The sequence below is a fragment of the Dermacentor silvarum genome, chromosome 10 (genome assembly GCF_013339745.2).
Source record: "Dermacentor silvarum isolate Dsil-2018 chromosome 10, BIME_Dsil_1.4, whole genome shotgun sequence".
Lineage (NCBI taxonomy): Eukaryota > Metazoa > Arthropoda > Arachnida > Ixodida > Ixodidae > Dermacentor > Dermacentor silvarum.
Genome location: NC_051163.1, coordinates 59,324,565 through 59,341,925, shown reverse-complemented (window position 1 = coordinate 59,341,925; position 17,361 = coordinate 59,324,565). Strand labels below are relative to the sequence as shown.

The 17,361-nt window shown below is 47.7% G+C and overlaps 1 protein-coding gene across 1 annotated transcript in view; it reads left to right on the top strand.

Moving 5' to 3' along the window:
* Positions 1–826: 826 nt before the first annotated feature.
* Positions 827–17,361, top strand: part of LOC119465729 (prolyl 4-hydroxylase subunit alpha-2-like) — a 36,578-nt gene continuing 20,043 nt past the window's right edge. Inside the window, 3 exon segments of the mRNA XM_049656953.1 lie at positions 827–2,085; positions 3,328–3,778; positions 14,641–14,838. Coding sequence (XP_049512910.1) covers positions 3,759–3,778; positions 14,641–14,838 — 218 coding nt within the window. The 5' untranslated portion in view covers positions 827–2,085; positions 3,328–3,758.

Sequence of the window (17,361 nt, the reverse complement as noted above, 5' to 3'; positions counted from 1 at the left end):
GTCCACTTACGGCCGTGAAATTTCTGTAGACAACTAATTAGGAAAAGGGCTTGTTGAATATATCGGTATATAAACTTGGGAATAGTGGTATATGATACTTTAGAGCCAAGGCGGCAAGTTCAGAATAAGCAAAGTAGTCTATCCTAATTTCTTTTATTTCGCTGTTATGAAAGAATGGTATATAACCGCTTGTACACTTCTGCGGAGAAAGCAATGACGGCCAATACAATGACAAGAACGTTAGCACATTCGTGACAGTCAAGCACTCGTAAGTACTTATATTTGAAAACGGCATTTCCAGTGACCTGGTACCCACTCTTCGGGTCTCGTGGTCTCATGCGACTAGAAACCTTGTGAATTGTAACTAACAGTGCGAAACTTGAACTTGGACACATGAAACAATTGACCAACACATGGCACTCAATTCCTTTGTCCATTGTCTATTTGGTCTAAGTTGTACCTACGCGCCCTTAGTTTAATTATGTTTAACCAAATATAACTGAAACCTGGACCTTGCTTCGTAACCTTGGGCACAAATGTGAACATGTCAGGATGACGCACGCGCAGCCTTGTAATGTCACCCAAAAGGTGTCGGTCCACGCGAAACCACGGACACAGCCAGCACGGTAGCCACGTTGCACTAAGGAGACGTTGGCCCGCCTCGTGTCGAGGAAAACTGAAGCACGTGAAAGAAGTAAGAGATGAAGCCGAAGACTTTTGTCAACGCCGCGTCGCCTGCGGGAAAACGTCTAGAACTGCGCCGACTCAGCCGCGGAGGTCAGATCTCCCGACTCGCCTCTCAGCGGGAGACCACGCCGCTTAACCGCTGACCGCGGAAAGACGCTAGCGCAGATAAGAAAAAATAAAATCCACGCCAGAGCCAGAGCGGACTAACGCTGAGAAAAAAAATCTAAAGAAACCAAAAGGGTAAAGGCAAACGGAAGACTGCTTGCGTGCCTAAGCGCATGCAAGTGCGGACTCAAAACACTTTCCAACGCCACGGGGCATCCTCTTGGGACGTCCGGCAGCGAAAGGATCGACGTGGCGATCGCCGGCTGGCCTTGCCTAGCGTCGATAGCGACGACAGCGGCCACCAGAAAGCGACGCCGGGGCACCTTAACGGGTATACGTGGGAAAAGAAGACGGAGAGGCCGCCAGCACGGCTCGTGCACCAATAGACACCCCAGCAATGCTAGCGTAACCCAGAAGAAGACCACTGCAGAGCCGAACGTCCGGAAGAGACCGTTGTCGATCGGGTGCAAGTGCAAGAGGTCCGGACAGGCAGCAACCCCGACACCGTTCTCGTTTACATTTTGCCGCCCGCGTCGCAAGGTCAGTCCGGAGACGAGGTACCGGCGAACGTTCCTTTTTATTCGGCGAACGGGCGCCAGAGGAGTTCCGCCTCTCCCGTGAAGCGAGCGAAGGTTCCGTTTTTTTTTCTCCAATAATATTTGTGGAAGTGGTCGAACGGCTTTTGTGATCCGGCATCGGAGCTATATCGCGTGTCGTCGACGCTAAGACCTGCCTATGATCTGCAGTTGCAGGGGCGTTTCTCTTTTCTGATACCAGCTTTTTCGCCGAATCCGGCGCAAGTGTTGCCACAGGCTTCTCTCGGGAGACAAGGACGGACAAAGAAAAAAGAGAGAATGAGTATCTGACAAACGACGTGCCAGGCAGAACGTTTGCCGAGGAGCTAAAGGGACGACGTGTTTATTCTGCCGAGAAGGATTTGTCACTGTCCAGACGTCCTAGTATCCGTCGTGTGCTCGCTGGAACTTCGTTTCTTCGAAGAAAGTGAACCTACCACATGTGCAAGTTGCAGTCTACTGAAGAGCAGGTAGTGGAGGCGTCGAGTTAGCTAAGCGTCGAACTTACCTCACCGGGCCACAGCGGAGGTGTGACAGTGAAGCGTCTACAAGAGTTTGTGTGACGACAATTTTTGAACGTCTGCCATCGAGAGGACCTTCAAGCTTACGCATATTGCTCAAGCACGGGATAAACCACCACCTCTTCCGACCATCGGCGCCACTCATACAGGTGCATCGCGGACCTCGGAAGACGTCAGAAGAACGTCCATGTTAAAAGGTGAGGAGGAAATGTTCCTTTGTGTGCTTTTTTTCCATACGAGAGTGAGTACATCTTGAGGCTGACCAAGGCAAAAAATTGCTGAGAGGGTTCAAAAAAAAAAAAAAGGATTCCAATGCAACCAATCTTGCCTGAACTCAGTGTATTGAAGGAGAACAGAAATTCAATCGCAAGTTACCAAGTATAACTGTGTGGCACTGGGCACTGTGTGGACAAGTGAGCGCACCACGATAGAGAACCAAAATCAAAAGCGTTCATAAAAATCGCGATATTCAAATTGAATCTCATACATGCTGAATGCTGAAACACTTCTGATTGGACTTATGCAGCAAGTTTGATTGTATGTGGAGTTTTGTTATATATATATATATATATATATATATATATATATAAAACGAGTTGGCAACGACAGCTGGGTGATCGCTCTCGGTGTCAATATGTGGTCATGTAACTGGTTCACTTTTTTTTTCACTATTTCTCAGAATGCTTTACGTCATGCATATTTTTCTAGTGGCTTGATAGGTGCCCTTGATGGTTGCTTTTCTTATACTTGGTGTTTCTGTAGAGAGTTCTTACACGGAGCACATGTCCTTTAAAATTGAACAATAATCACTAGACAATCAAAAATTATTAATGCACTCGGCAGCTGTACGCTTGTCATCATTGTGGAGAGGAAACAAATGATGCAAGACGAAATTTTGAACGCACAGAATTAATTGGTGCCTGGAAGAATCAGAGAAGGAAATATTGTTTTGCTTCATCTATCAAGTCTAACATTGATCAATAGTAGCCTAACAAGAAAAATTCAGCTTGGAGCGAACCGTTTAGTCACTAAACGTTGCCTTTGCCAGGCCTCTCTTAGGGAGGCCTGATTTCGAGAGGCTTGAGAAAAGCAAGTCCCGTTGTAGAAACGTTGGCTCAAGCCTGAGGGTTCCTTTTGTCGCCATATTGATCACTATAAACCGCAAACTCACTTTCTTCCTTGAAGTTTAAAATATATGCTATATTATAGCTTCGGCATTTTTCAAGAGCTAATAATTTCTAGTCCGCATTGGAGACGAGAGGACCAGCATGTGCTGTTTTATTGTTTTCGACTACGTATCACCACACGATGTCGTCTTCACTACAACAATCGGCAGCGATCACTCAAAAAGGCGAATAATACCAAGAGTTTTGTCAAAATTCCGTCCAAACAAGTCTGCAGTTGACATCGCGATCTTAACCTTGCGTTTCTTCTTACAGGAAAGGAACAGCTATTCAAGCATCATACAGCTGCTGAGGTTGCAAGATTTGACTTTCGACCTTTCCTCAGTGACTTAGCATCTCGCCCATGTGTTGTTCAGTCAGAAAACTCTGCATCTCAGTTGAAACGAAACGCCTAAATAACTCTTGACCGGACAAGGGCATGAGCTAAGGTTTGTTTGCCATAGAATCAACTGCATAATAAGTCCCATCAGTAGTGAAACTCTTCACGTACCGTTCGACGTCAGGTACTTGGCCAACTCGAACAGGACAAAGATCCAGCGCCGAAATCCAAGGACTCGGGAACCGTGCCACACATTCACTGCAGACGCCAAAATAAACCCTCGGAGAAAGTGCGTGTTACGGCCAAGCAACCGTGAAAAAATCTCGGCAGTAAAACACACGCAAGCCAAGGACCAATCGAAGGAGCTATGGGGGCCAAGACGCGAAGGTGAGAAATGTTTAAACTTTCGCTCGCCTTCCTGCTCGCCTTCCTGCTCGTCGGCGTATGGCGTGTACTTAAAAAGCGTCGGGCTGCCCGAAAGCAGTGTTTTTGAGTGCACGTTATCTGTTATATGTGAACTATTCATGTTTTTTTTTTTTTTTGCGGCCCTTTTCTTCACGTCACGCTTCACTGAATCGCGGTATGAAGGAGCCCGGTTTTGAACGCAGGCTTCCGCTTAGAGAAGCTACGTAATTTATACCTCGTAATGGTCTCTTCAGAGTACAGTGTACAGCGTGGTTCATTGTTAAAGAGACCGTATGAGTCTCAGGCACGGGCGACGTTTTCTCCTCGCCAGCAGTCGGCTCAGCAGCAGACGACTTGTGGTTGGTGACGCTGGCATCTTTCGGCCCACATCTGCAATGCACTCATGACAAAGCCTCAGTGGGCATTTTCTGCACGTTCCCGGCACTTGAAAAAAAATCAAACTTCATTAAAATAAACTGATCAGAAACAGTGTTACATACGAAAGAGCAGCACTAAGCGAATGCAAATAGAAAGATAACGTCAGAATATTCATACCGGGAACGGTATGCGTCGCCGACGGCACATACTGCACATTTATTCAACTATGAATGACAACGTCGCACACCATGGTTGCTCAGTAGCTGTGGCATTATGCTACTAACGACGAGGTCGTGGGTTTAGTTCCTGGCCTCCACTGCCGCATTCTTCAGGCTTCTGAATGGAAAAAAACATCACGCAGAAGTGCTGTAGCCTTAAGTGTTCATGTGACCCCCGACTTGTTTGCTTTTTTGGCTGTGAAGCACGACGATGACATTCACAGGTCAACAACGACCTCAAAAACGGCGCCAATAACAGCACGACGACTTCATGATAGCTCACACGTTGCGTCCATGGGATATAATAGATGGGTTCTGCCATTTTCTCAACTTTCGTTGTTTCTTCTTCAGCGACGACAAGAGAATAGTAAGGAGTGTGCGCGTTGTTTTAAGTCGGAAACAACTATACTACAGACGCGAGCACGAAGTAGTATACCTATGAACACAGGAGCTGCGATGCGTAAATAATTAAAAGAGCGCACATATTGAAAAATTGGGCACCTCTGCTGTAGTGAAACGCCAAAACGACTCATCTATACAAATGCTGCAAAATACGGGAAGTACGACACAACCGGATGCATGAAACGTCCAAGGGAAATGATAGAGGAAAGCAGTTTCTGAGAGCTGGAAGAAGGAAGGAGGGATGAAAACATTTATCCCTGAAAATTTTTAGGGACCCTGAACCACGCCTCGGGCATGTTAAAAAAACACATTCCGCGGATAGCATACGCTTCTGTGAACATCTCAGCCAGATTTTGCAGTCGTGCACGCCGCTTGGAACTCGCAAGCAGTGCGCGAAGTCACGTTTTTTTCAAATGCTCTCTTTTCAACGGAAGCCTGCTCTTCACTCTTTTCTCAACGCTTTATTTGGTAATATATCAGATTTCCATTCACAGCTGCTATTATCCAATAGCTTGCATCCATCAAGAAGGGTGTTTGGATCATGTGCGCTTCTTCCTACTGTTGCAGTGTGTATTTATCGATGCAGTTTAATGAAGGCTGAAGTAAGCGAAAATCTGCTTCGAATATCGATAATAACTGCGTACTTCCGGAAGACGCCGATGATCGTCTGATCGCGCTCGACCGCGGCCGCCTGAGTAGGAATAAAACTTTGGCCACCCTGCTTATCGGTGTCGTGGCCGTCGGCTTTCGCTAATTTCGACTAGTTTTCAACGCTCAACTACCCTCGAGCCCCGCGAGAACTTTAGGTCAGACCTCACGCACTGCTTGCGTGCGCGCATTCACTCCTGACCGCTCCTAGCTAGACGCCTTGGCACATTTCGCTTCGTATGGAGCTATTGATAGTCTTCAAAAATGCGCAAGTTGGATGTGGCTACTATCCCGTCGGTCAAGCTGTCAGCAGGACAAAGCCATTCCGCAGCACGTAGCATAGTCATCACAGGAGCATATGAGCGCGAGCACGCACTGAAGCCCGTGTCGTGCGCAAAACAAACGCTGCGCATGCGCACTGCAGTTGCACGCAGCTGTGGTCTGCTACGTAGCGTAGATACCACTGGCCGCCGCTGGGTGCCGCGACGAGTCCGCTGGCTGAGCGCAGTGCGGCTCGCTGAGGACAACCGCATTTGGCTAAAGCACCTTTATTCTACGTGAACATCCAAAATCAAATTTGAACTGCGCTCCATGGTGACGTTCAGCAGACGGAGCGTTGTGGGTACGCCCCGCTCAGCGGTAGCCTTCGCAGTGCAAGTCGTTGAAGAAGGAGCGGAAGCGCCGCGAACGGGATGTTTGATTGCCAGTAACTCCGCTTCTGCTGAACGCATTGAAGTACTTTTTGCGGTAAAGTATAGCCTAATTTAACTTCAAAAGCGTTTCTCAACTTCGATAAAAAGGAGTTTAAGGCCTCTTAACATACATAATGCCAGTACAGCAGTACAACTATCTCAAGACATTCGCCCGCCACACGAATGCTATCATCTTTTTTCTTATCATTTAGTGCCTTTTTGCAAGTTCAACAAACGCGACATTTGATTAACCACCCTGTTTTCCCTTCGCTCTCTACTACGAAACAGTGCAAGCCACGCTGACGAAAGGATATTATGCGACTCAGTTCGAGAGTCAATGTGCACAAATTGAACAAAATATAATCACTGAAAGGACAAATTGTATATGCAAAAGCAATGAAGGAACGCAACAAAGGTTAGAGCACTTTGGTCACTGGCTCTTATCCAGTCCCCCTTGATGAATAAACAGCATCTATTGAGGAGAAAGGGTACTATGAAGCCGCTAAGCTCAAGGATGGTCCTCAATAAGGCCATAAAGTCACACATTTTTCAGTCGCATGGAACAAAATTAATCTTTTCAAAACTATTTTGTTCAACTTAGACCATCTATTTACAACAAGTATTGGTAGTCCATGACAAGCACCGCTTGTCAATAGTTACTAACACCTGAGTTCCGGCTGATTTAGAGGTCGCGACATTTCTCGCAAGTTGCTGCTACCACTCCCCGTCTTTCTATGAGAATGGAAAATAAAAAATATTAACTGGAGGCTGGAAGACGGGATCCTGGCTAAGGTCGGGATCAATCCGAAGACGTTAAGGGATAGGAACGTTCAGCTTTCGGATAGTTTGAGGCAGGCTATTAAGGTCTCCCCAATTCCGAGGAACGTGCATCCGACTTTCAACACTGGCAGGAGGACGGCTTGCGCCTCTGCGCTTTTGCGGTACGCACATGCGCACGAGGCAGAGTCATGTTTTGTAGATGCTGCCCAATACTAAGGCGACTCCAGCCATTTTGTTGCTAACGTCGTGGACATGAAGGGCCGAGTGTTATCGGCCGCGTCAATCAGGACGTCATCGGCTTGCAAGGCGGAGCAGCTGGCCATTGCGCTGGCACTCCTTCGGTCGGACAGGGAAGATATTTATACGGACTCGAGATCAGCCCTTCGAGCTTTGTCGACTAGGGCAGTTTGTGAAGAGGTTGGTAGGGCACGTAAGGGTAAGGTGTTTACTCATCACGTCATTACATGGTTCCCGGCGCACGAGGGCGCAGAACTAGGGGGCTAACCAGCGTTAATGAGTTGGCCCATGCCCGGGCGCGAGGTCTTGCCGGCTGCGCCGGGCACTGAGAGGCCGGTGTGCCGGGTGGGACCGGCGACGGGCTTGGTCCGACCTTTTCGGAGGCAGAACACCCCCGTTTCAGGGACAATTCTCTCCACCTTCAACGAGATCGCTAGCCACTATCAGATGAGTCGCAGGTCTTTCCTCCTGCCACATTCGAAATCTCACGAGGCCTCAAGCCGTGACCCTCAGGCTAATACAAACGAACTCGTATCCCACACTCTCCAATCATCAGTAGGTACACGGAGGTCTCCCCTCTGTGTACCCGACTGCGGCGGAGTTAGCGATTTCAAACACATATGCTCTGGGAGTGCCCCTCTTTACAGCACCACACAGCACCACGTATTGATGGCGGACGCATTTTATTTCACTTGGTCAAGAGCCACGAATGGATTAATCAACTCCGGGCTGTCCAGAAGGCCCACGATGCGGCAGTAAGGCTTAGGCCTTCCCGTCCCAACGTGGGAGCGGCCCGCAGTCTTGCCCCTATAAAAACGGGGTGAAGATTCTTCAGGACCTAAATAAATGCTACCACCACCACCACCACTCGTCTTCCTTGGTGGTTGTCGAACTACTCTCACGCTAACAAGCAGACCAGGTATGAAACGTTAAAATGCCGCATTTCCATCCACGTAGTCACCGTCGTGGTTGCCATATTTCGTGGTGAGCCACGAACTATATATAGTTCGTTGCATGACGCCTAGGAGGGCCCTCTGCAAGATTGGTCATTTTTTTTCAACTTTCAATCGCTACTATGGCGTTGTATTATGAGATATGTAATTGCTTTCCTGGTTTTAGGTACTGTACTCTCTTAAATTCAATATCGTGTAAAGATCATTGCATTCGCATGGCTTGGTGTGGTTTGGTTTGGTGCCTGTAGATGTAGCACAATCCACTATGGGGGATTGGCCATGAATCGGGCATGGCACAATAAAGTTCAGCGCCTCATTTTCTTCAGTGTGTGGCTGCAGGATTCACTCGTGGCTCCCTCTCTCGACGAGTCAGCCAACTGTGCGGTGCCGCGGGAAAGTTGATATATGGTGCATGCATTTGGTGAGGACTTCTGTTCAACTATTACGGCCCGAAAAACAATCTTTATGGATCGTTGCGATCGACATGAAGCTCCTTGCGCTAGTGTGGTACAGCTTTCAGAGTATCATTTTGTTAATAAACCACCAAATATATAAATACGCATTTCATAATTTGCTTCGCAAAAGAACAGTAGGGAAGTGTTTTTAAATGGATTATTTGTTAAATGAAAATAAAGGGTATAAGAAGGAGCACCACAATTTCGAGCAATGAATAGCGGAATAAGCTACGCTGAGTAAACGAAGCTCTAACGGAAACACGATAAAGCATACAGAGACAAAGGACCGAGGATGCCCTTTTATACGCCTGTGACACTTTTGAGAGCAAGTTACACCACGTACTATACTAAATCTGAGGGAGGGTCAGGAGAATATGCAAGTCATTTCCATTCATGCACGCTTATTTTTTGTATTGCCTTTTTTTAACGATATTTGGCTAGGCAGCGAATTTACCTGCAGTGTGGTAATTCGAGTACATTGTGTACACATTTTTAAGAGTTTGAAGCAAAAAGAAACTCAGTATCCGCTCTATGTACGACATTTCGGGGATGACACCAGCTAAGAGAAAAGCGCCGTCAAACGTGTGACGAAATGCATAGGTGTTCCATTTAAATTTATCCTACACTGCTTAATAAGGCATTTTGGTTAAAAAAAAGTAAAGGGAACAAGAGCGTCTTTTCGCGCAAATTTAATGTTGCTGTCTCAAAGCTGCTGCTAGTTTCAAAATTCGTTCCATGTTCGCCTGCCCGAGAGCTTAGTGGCTTCAATTGTGGACATCATCGCAACTGGCTAATTACCGTGCAAGCCGTAAAACAATGTACCCGTTAACTAGAGATGACCTCGGCGCAAGTAATTTCCACCTTTTCGAATAATTCAGCTCAATCATTATAACTGCCTTATCTGACACATACGATTTAAGAAATTCTAGTAATAATAAAATAAAATACCTGGTACATAATGATATGCCACATACGAGCCGTTATTATGGCTTGTCCCTTCTTTTCCTGTCAAGGTATTCGTTATTATTTCAAAAACCCGAAGGGAGCGTTTCTTTTTGAAGCACCTCATTCAGTTACAGTCACCCCTCTAGGAAGAAGCGCTTCTCTCTGCCTCTACATTCTCTCCGAACACCCACCCCTCACCTGTGCCCTCCCTGCGCACCCCTCACTGGGCCCATTCTGCGTTGCAACGAAGCAAACAATGCACAAAGCAAACGTTGCATACATGGGTAGGTGTCGATATTAAAGTCAAGCTGAAGCGATCCAAAAGGTTAGAAAGTTATGCACCTGGCAAGGAACGCTCACTTGAGAAATTAAAATATAGATAAACTTGTACATGTAGTGCATTACAATTAGTAGATCGTGGCCTTCACGTCCCGGTTGGGGGTGACGTCAAGCGACATCGTGAAATGCTGCGCTAGTCTGAAGTACGTGTAGACGTTGCCATGCACAACATCTGCTGTTGTTTCCAAATTTCCGGAGTCCTCCACTACGGCGTGCCTCATAATCAGCACTGATTTTGGCACGTAAAACGCCATAAAAAAAATCTGCTGTTCTTTTGTAAAAAACATAACAAAAACAAAAACAAAAAAAAACATGCGTAGCAGCTGGCTGCAGCTGCGAATTCACTGTGCATCAGATGACGCTCCAGCCTCTGAGAGCGAAGTGCCTCCTCTTCTCGCGACCGCGTGGCCAGAAGCAGCGTGCCCCTACCAAACACAGTACGAGGTCATCTGAGAGGATATGAAACCTTGGTAGCTGCGCTTTCCTCTTGCGACGCAATGCAAACCACTTCAGCCCGCCTCATTCATTTTGTTCGACGACTGAGCGGAAACTTCGCATAAATTTCAGCGGCGCACAATCAGAGAGCACAACGTGCGAAGAAGGAACCGAAAACGCCCGGAGAGGAGCACGGAATTGTTCTTTATATTTTGTTTTAAGTGAGCCGTGCCCGCTGAGCGCAGCGCTGCCATGTTTACCGACGGTGATCGTCACGGTACACGATGCGCGTGCTTGTTTAAAATGTATCCAAACTGTCAGAGGAGGTTTAGCGGCCTTCTAGCACAATAACTCGAGACATGATGGCGGTTACCCGTGCACGCCAGACATACTCTCAATTCGGGCTATACCACATCGTTCTTCAACCGCAACCCTTATGGACCCTTTAACAAATTTGTTGGGTCCCAAAAATGTGTACTTTGTAATTGTATAGTTTACTTATGTTAAATAAACTTTCAAAACTTTCAAACCCATCCTCCAAACCATTCTATACCCCTCGATTCTTAGCCATGCCTTCGTGGTGGGCGAACGACATTATCCGAGGAACAAACAAAAAATATATAATGGTCTCCACTATCGGACAATGTTGTTGTCCCAGCTAAATATTAAATTGTGGGGCTTAACGTCCCTAACTGCACAGTGGGTTTTGAGGGACGCAGTAGTGAATGGTTCCGGATTAATTTTGACCACCTGCTGTTGTTTAACGTGCGCTCAAAACGCCGGTTCACGATCGCTTTCGCATTCCGCCCTCGACGGAATGCGGCCGCCGCGGTCGGAATCGAACCCCCGACCTCAGCAGCGTTTCTCAGCAGGGCAACAGCATAGCCACCGAGACACCACACATCATGTTTCTTTATCGCAGCATATAAACGAATTCCCGGTCGAAGCAATCGCTTCACTCTCCTGTCTTCCTTTTAAAGCGAACAGCTTTATTTGGCTCTTTCGGCCGTTTTCGTCGTAAGTCGGTGGTCTAACTCGGCAAGGAAAACGTTCGTTCGCTCTCCCTCGCCCGCTGGCTCCTCTCGTTCGCTCTTTCTTTCAAGCGACTTTTGGCTGTTCTCTACTCTGAAAATGGGCTTCGAGGGGACACGTTTTGCAGCGCGTGCGACGGCTAAGCTCCGAGAGATTCCGAAAGAAGCCTTCTACCGCTGCTTCCAGCAATGGCGGGAGTGATGGAGCAAGTGTGTGACGCGCAAGGGTCCTATTTCGAAGGTGCTTCGGTAAGCATTGCCATAGGTCGTAACATTAGCACGCTGAACCACCATTCCGGCAACTTTTTGAGTACCCCTCGTATATAAGATACTGTATTCGTGACTCCATAGAGATATAAGCACCATTATCCTCAGCAACAGTCACCAGAGTCATTGTCACTGTTTCTTCGCTCCTCGGAGTGTGGATCATCATAGCTGGCATGGCGATGGGAGGTGTGATGGGCGTTGTGGGCCCGAGTCTCTTTAAGGGGATAAGGGTTCCAGACGCACACGCACCGGTGGAGTCGATATGCGTCCAGGTTGTATACGCAACTGAGGAGTGGGCCTTGCCCGTTCGCCTAGAGCGTTCGCCCGTTCGCCTGGGCGGTTGGCTGAGCGCTGCAGGTTGCGCTAGGCGTCTCTCAAGGCATCTGCCCAAAAAGTGGCTCGTCTCGGGAATCCCGTACTCTCGAGGGTAGATGACGCTACTTGGGCTTAACACGACTCCACTGCAGAGACATACATAGGCTGCCACGTGTTTAAAGTGGCCGGAAATCATTTTTTTTTTTCGCCTGTTTGTTGTTGCATACTTGCTAATAGGACAAGGAATTTCTGGATTCCTCGCTTAGCTACTCATGTATAGCGCTTCCGTGGACGTCTGGCCACAGTTGATTTATCATGCCTGCGCTCTAATGATTGTTTTAATCGAAAGCCTTAAGTTGCTCATGAGTCGAAAAGTTGACCGTCCGGCGTTATGACACCAAAATTCAATGGCACCAAAATTGATGGTGCCACCCTTAACCCACGACCAGTGGTGGGAGCCGAACGCATGACCTTTGGTATTAAGGCGCAGTTAATTAAAGCACAGTTAATTAAGGTAGAGGTAATTAATGAACTTGATCTCGTGACATTTGGTGGGAGTCAAACCCACGGCTTTTGGTGGGAGAAATAGGAAGTAACAACGCATTCGAATGAGAGTGTGAAGTAATTTAATGAGTGTCTCGCGAGCGAGCAGCCTTTCGCCTTCATCCTCTTTAGCGAATGCTAAAGTCACTGCCAACTTTTGTAGTGCCTGGTGCATGGTTTTAGTTCGTTTAAAGTAATCTGAAGATTAAATACACCATGCACAACAACCTAGCACATTGCAATGTAGAAGTGTGATAAGCGATTATCAAGTAGACAATAAATATTATATTATAGGGTGGATTTTCACTCCTCGTTGAATGTCGGCCAAGTGCCAGAGGGTGAATAGATAACACTCGAAAAAGAAATTGAATGGAGTAGGGGGATGCGTTGCAAGATAGTTAAAAGTAGAAGTTAGAAGCCCCACCGCCCCTCCTCTAATCGAAACTCCTGCGCATGCCTAGGTGTACAGGTGCACTTGATGGAGTACCATGCATTCTATCTGCGCTTTAAAACGTTAAATCGTAGCGTCAAATCAGCACACGCTGCGTTCAACCGTATCGCATGTTTGTCACCGCAGAATAAAAACAGGGAGACGCTCGGGCAGATTAATTGCATCATGCCTTCGCAAGGCGAGATCCACCCCTAGCTAGGACCAACCTCCTTATGCTGTAACACGTAACAAGGGAACTTTCTGAATCCGTGTAGCGGGGAAAAAAAGAACGTGCGTTATAAATCTTACAAGAAACTGGTCCGTTAGGCAGCCCCTACACACATCAAATGTACCCTCAACACCAGATGAACTAACGAGAAGAGTGCACAGAAATACATTGCTCTGGGTTTAAGCGGAAGCGCTGATGGACAACTAAGAAGTTTATTCCACAAAAATATAATGCGCAACAGATACGACTACATTCGCGTCAGCCAACACATGAGGCGTAAAAAATTATGGGGTTTTACGTCCCAAAACCACCATCTGATTATGAGGCACGCCGTAGTGGGGGACTCCAGAATAATTTAGACCACCTGGGGTTTTTTAACGTGCACCTAAATCTAAGCACACGGGTGTTTTCGCATTTCGCCCCCATCGAAATCCGACCGCCGTGGCCGGGAATGATCCCGCGACCTCGTTCTTAGCAGCCCAACACCATAGCAACTAAGCAACCACGTCGGGTAATACATGTGGCGTAAACAAAAAGTCACAGGCCTGCACGGCACACGCACCACAGTCACAGCGTAAGCTCGTGGACTGGCTCAAGAGTAGCTCCAATTTGGGCACCACGCACAACAGGCAGTCTGTTCGTCTCGTTTTGACGAGCACGATCGGAACTGTGCGCCCGGCGTCGACGGCGAGCTGAGGCTTGTAATGCTCTCTGCACAGCAGTCTGCTGAGCCCGATCAAGCCTTACAACTGCAACTAACATGTCGGGCGCGCCGCATTTGCAGGTACCTTAACTAGATGGCGCCACTACACTGGCGGAGGCTCGGCAACTCGGGAGCACGTTGATTGCGTGCCTCGTCTGAATCGCATATCGTCGTCTGCGCCTGCGGACGCTGCGTTTCTAGACATCTTACCTAGATGGCGCCACCATACTGGTGGAGCCTCAAGTCGTCTCCCCCTGCGTGCTTGCATTAAGGGTATTTTCCTAGGCCCGATAGCAAGCGCTTGCGTGGCTCAGTGGTGGAGTATCCGGCTCCTACGCAGCGGGCGCGGGCTCGATCCCGGTGGGAATCGGGTACCTTTTTCGCGTTTCCGGCGATAGCGGTTACGTGGCGGGAGCCGCCGGCGGCGGCGTCATCGCGACCCGAAACGGCTACTGGAATGAGCCCATAACAGCTTACGCTGTAATAAAACAAACATTAGTCAAATCAATCCTAGCGATAGCACATAACCTAGAGTGGCCTAGCCTTGGCAAAAGCTATCCTCTTAATTCCTTACAGCGACTGATGGGAACTTTAATACTCTGTCGCACGTGCTGCCTTGCGAATATAAAATATTTCCATAATTATTCCAGTATATTTTGCTCTTGGTGCAAAACGAGAGTACTTCTCTCTTTACTGCGTATAACCCACACACGTGGAAATGTTGCCATACATGTGCGAGTATCATGGTCTTGAAACGTGTGTCATTCTGTCTCGATCGTTTCGACAATTTCCGCGAACATCGTATCCACACTTTAAAACGCCGCTTGCTTTGTCTTTTTTACAGCCGACATCGTGTTGCGGGTGTTGCGATGGCCATCGCAGTTTTAGTGGCGCTGCCGCTGTGCAGTGCAGGACAGTACCAGCGGGACTTTTACTCCTCGGTCTCCAACCTCCTGGATCTGGTCAACCACGAGAGAGAAGTCCGGCTCATGCTTCTGGCCTACGCGGGACGCCTCGTTACGCTGCACTCTAACATCCTCAAGTGAGCACTTTGTTGTATCGTGAATTTTACCCCCCAGCTGAATGAATGAATGATGATGAAGCCGCCGCCCTTCGAAGCGGGCGATCACACGATAGGATCGTCTAAGAAAAGTCCTGTTTCGGGTTCAGTAATGATGATCATGATGATGATAATGATGATTTCTATTGGCAACGGGGAAGTGAAAGCTAGTCACCTATGTAGTATACGTAGACTGCTTCAGCTAATCGGGTTTTACTGCATCTATTGCAGTCTAGCAATTTAACGCGACAGCGTTATGGGCCCCGTGTCGCAGAAATTCCGGTGTCGGCGTCGGCTGCGTTGTCCGTGAGCGACAAGTGCCGTATATATTTAGGTATATGTTGTCGGAAACCGAGGGGTCCCAGCGGAGCGCCAGAGCAAGAGGGCCAGCTCAGCAGGCTTTAGAACGGACTAGCGCGTGCCGTGCTTGCGCCGCCACCACGCGCCGCCCAACTTTATCTTCGTCGTTCACAGCTTGCCTCAAGGCGCCGGCTGAGAGCGCAAACCTTAACGTCCCTGCGTTGCGGCGTCGGTTGGCGCTACAATGTATATGCCACGCCTTGCTGTATGACATGCGGTATTTGAGGGTCACATTGCCACGCCATTCTTTCCCTAAAGTTGCTCATACAGTGTCTTACATTCTTGACAAGGTTATTCCTCGCAATCTTCAACATGACAGCCCACAAACAATTGTCATGAAACAGAACGCCGACAGCGCATGCCCTTTATGTTAAATATTCTCATATTGAAATATCAAAAGTGCAAAACAGTAACAGAAACCTGAAAATGATGTAATTTCTTTAGTCGCGGCTGTGCACTATACCTCCGGGATCGGCCCACGCAAGAGGCCGCATTTCGACCCGAAAGCTCGCCTTCGTGCATAGCGTTCGCTGCCAGCGTTTCCCGGTAAACATTATGGTTACATAAGCTGCAGTTGCGGGAAGCATTAGAAGCAGTCAAGGAGAGTCATTGAATATGCTAGCGCTTTCCACAATTAAACGCCAAGCTTAAGCGTCCTCTAATTTTTTGCCTATCTCTCCTTGATCTTCTGTACCGACCGCGGTAACCCTATATGGCGTTGGCCTGATGAGTGAGCTCGAGGTCGTGGGTTCAATACCGGCCACTGCGGCCGCATTCCCATAGGGGCGAATGCGAGAACGCTCGGGTATCGGTGCATTGAATGCACGTTAAAGAACACCGCGGAGGTCAGAATTATTCCGCAGTCATCAATACGGCGTGCCTCATAGTCAGATCGTGGTTCTGGCATGTAAGACCCCAGAATTTTAGTTGTGTTATATTTTCTCTGTTCATAAAAAAAAGAATGTATATTGTGGAGTTACCTATGCCTACAACGACCACTGGCTGTATTGATCTCTCCCTTGATATCTTACCTGCCTCTGCGTCACTCTGGCCGGCGGCGTTGTTTGTGCGGCCGGGGGCGTTGTGCCGCAGTTAATGGCTTCCCTCCGGCTGCGTCGGCGACACTACTCCGGCCTGTAAAATTTATTAATATCGGAACTTACAAGAAGTTGCATGTATGCTTAAAGTGTGGCCCAAAGGTGGGCATTATTTTGTTGAGAAGGGGCTCAAATATCGGCACAGTTCAGGTTACATTCGTCATCGTTCCTGTTTCTCGATTACTCACCTTGTGATCACACTAGACACCTTCTTATGCATCACAGCTGAGCAATGACGGGGCTGCCCCTAAACACATCAATGGATCATATTAGGCTATTGAGAGGGGGCTCAAATATCGGCACAGTTCAGGTTACATTCGTCATCGTTCCTGTTTCTCGATTACTCACCTTGTGATCACACTAGACACCTTCTTATGCATCACAGCTGAGCAATGACGGGGCTGCCCCTAAACACATCAATGATATATTAGGCTATTCAGAGTGAAATTCATAAGGCCTCTACAAGGGAGTATTTTGTTTACCGCTAGTGGAAGGCTATTAGTGTCCAGCGTACGTAACACCAGAGGAACTTGACCAGAGCAGTGCACGTGAAAGCATTGTTCTGGGTTTAATTGGTCTGGGATGAAAAATTTAAAGGAGTTGGATTCGAACGCAACTCTTTGTAGAACCTTCATCAGAAACCGATTTTCGCAAATACTTCCACAATGCATATACGAAATCAACGCAGTGTCCCTGTGACTGAGAATTCTCAATCGCATATATAAGGTACTAGATTCTAATGCTAGTGCTATCGGAAACATTGTGGTTTGCCTAGCTTTTTTTCGTGAATAGGGATGTCCCTTCACTTATTGATTGGGGACAACACTACAACACGAAGCCTGTATTGAAGAATATTTCTGAAAGACAGGACAAGCACTATGTGAATTTGTCACAACATTTCGCGAGTCTTCCCGCAAGCTTAACTCCTGCATGTTCAAGGTAAAGTAGTAGGCCAAGCTGCCTAAAAGCGGGAGCCACATAGGGTGTACTTGCGACGTATCAGAAAGCTGTAGATTGTCCGTGAATGCATTAATGTGGTTTGGTTAAT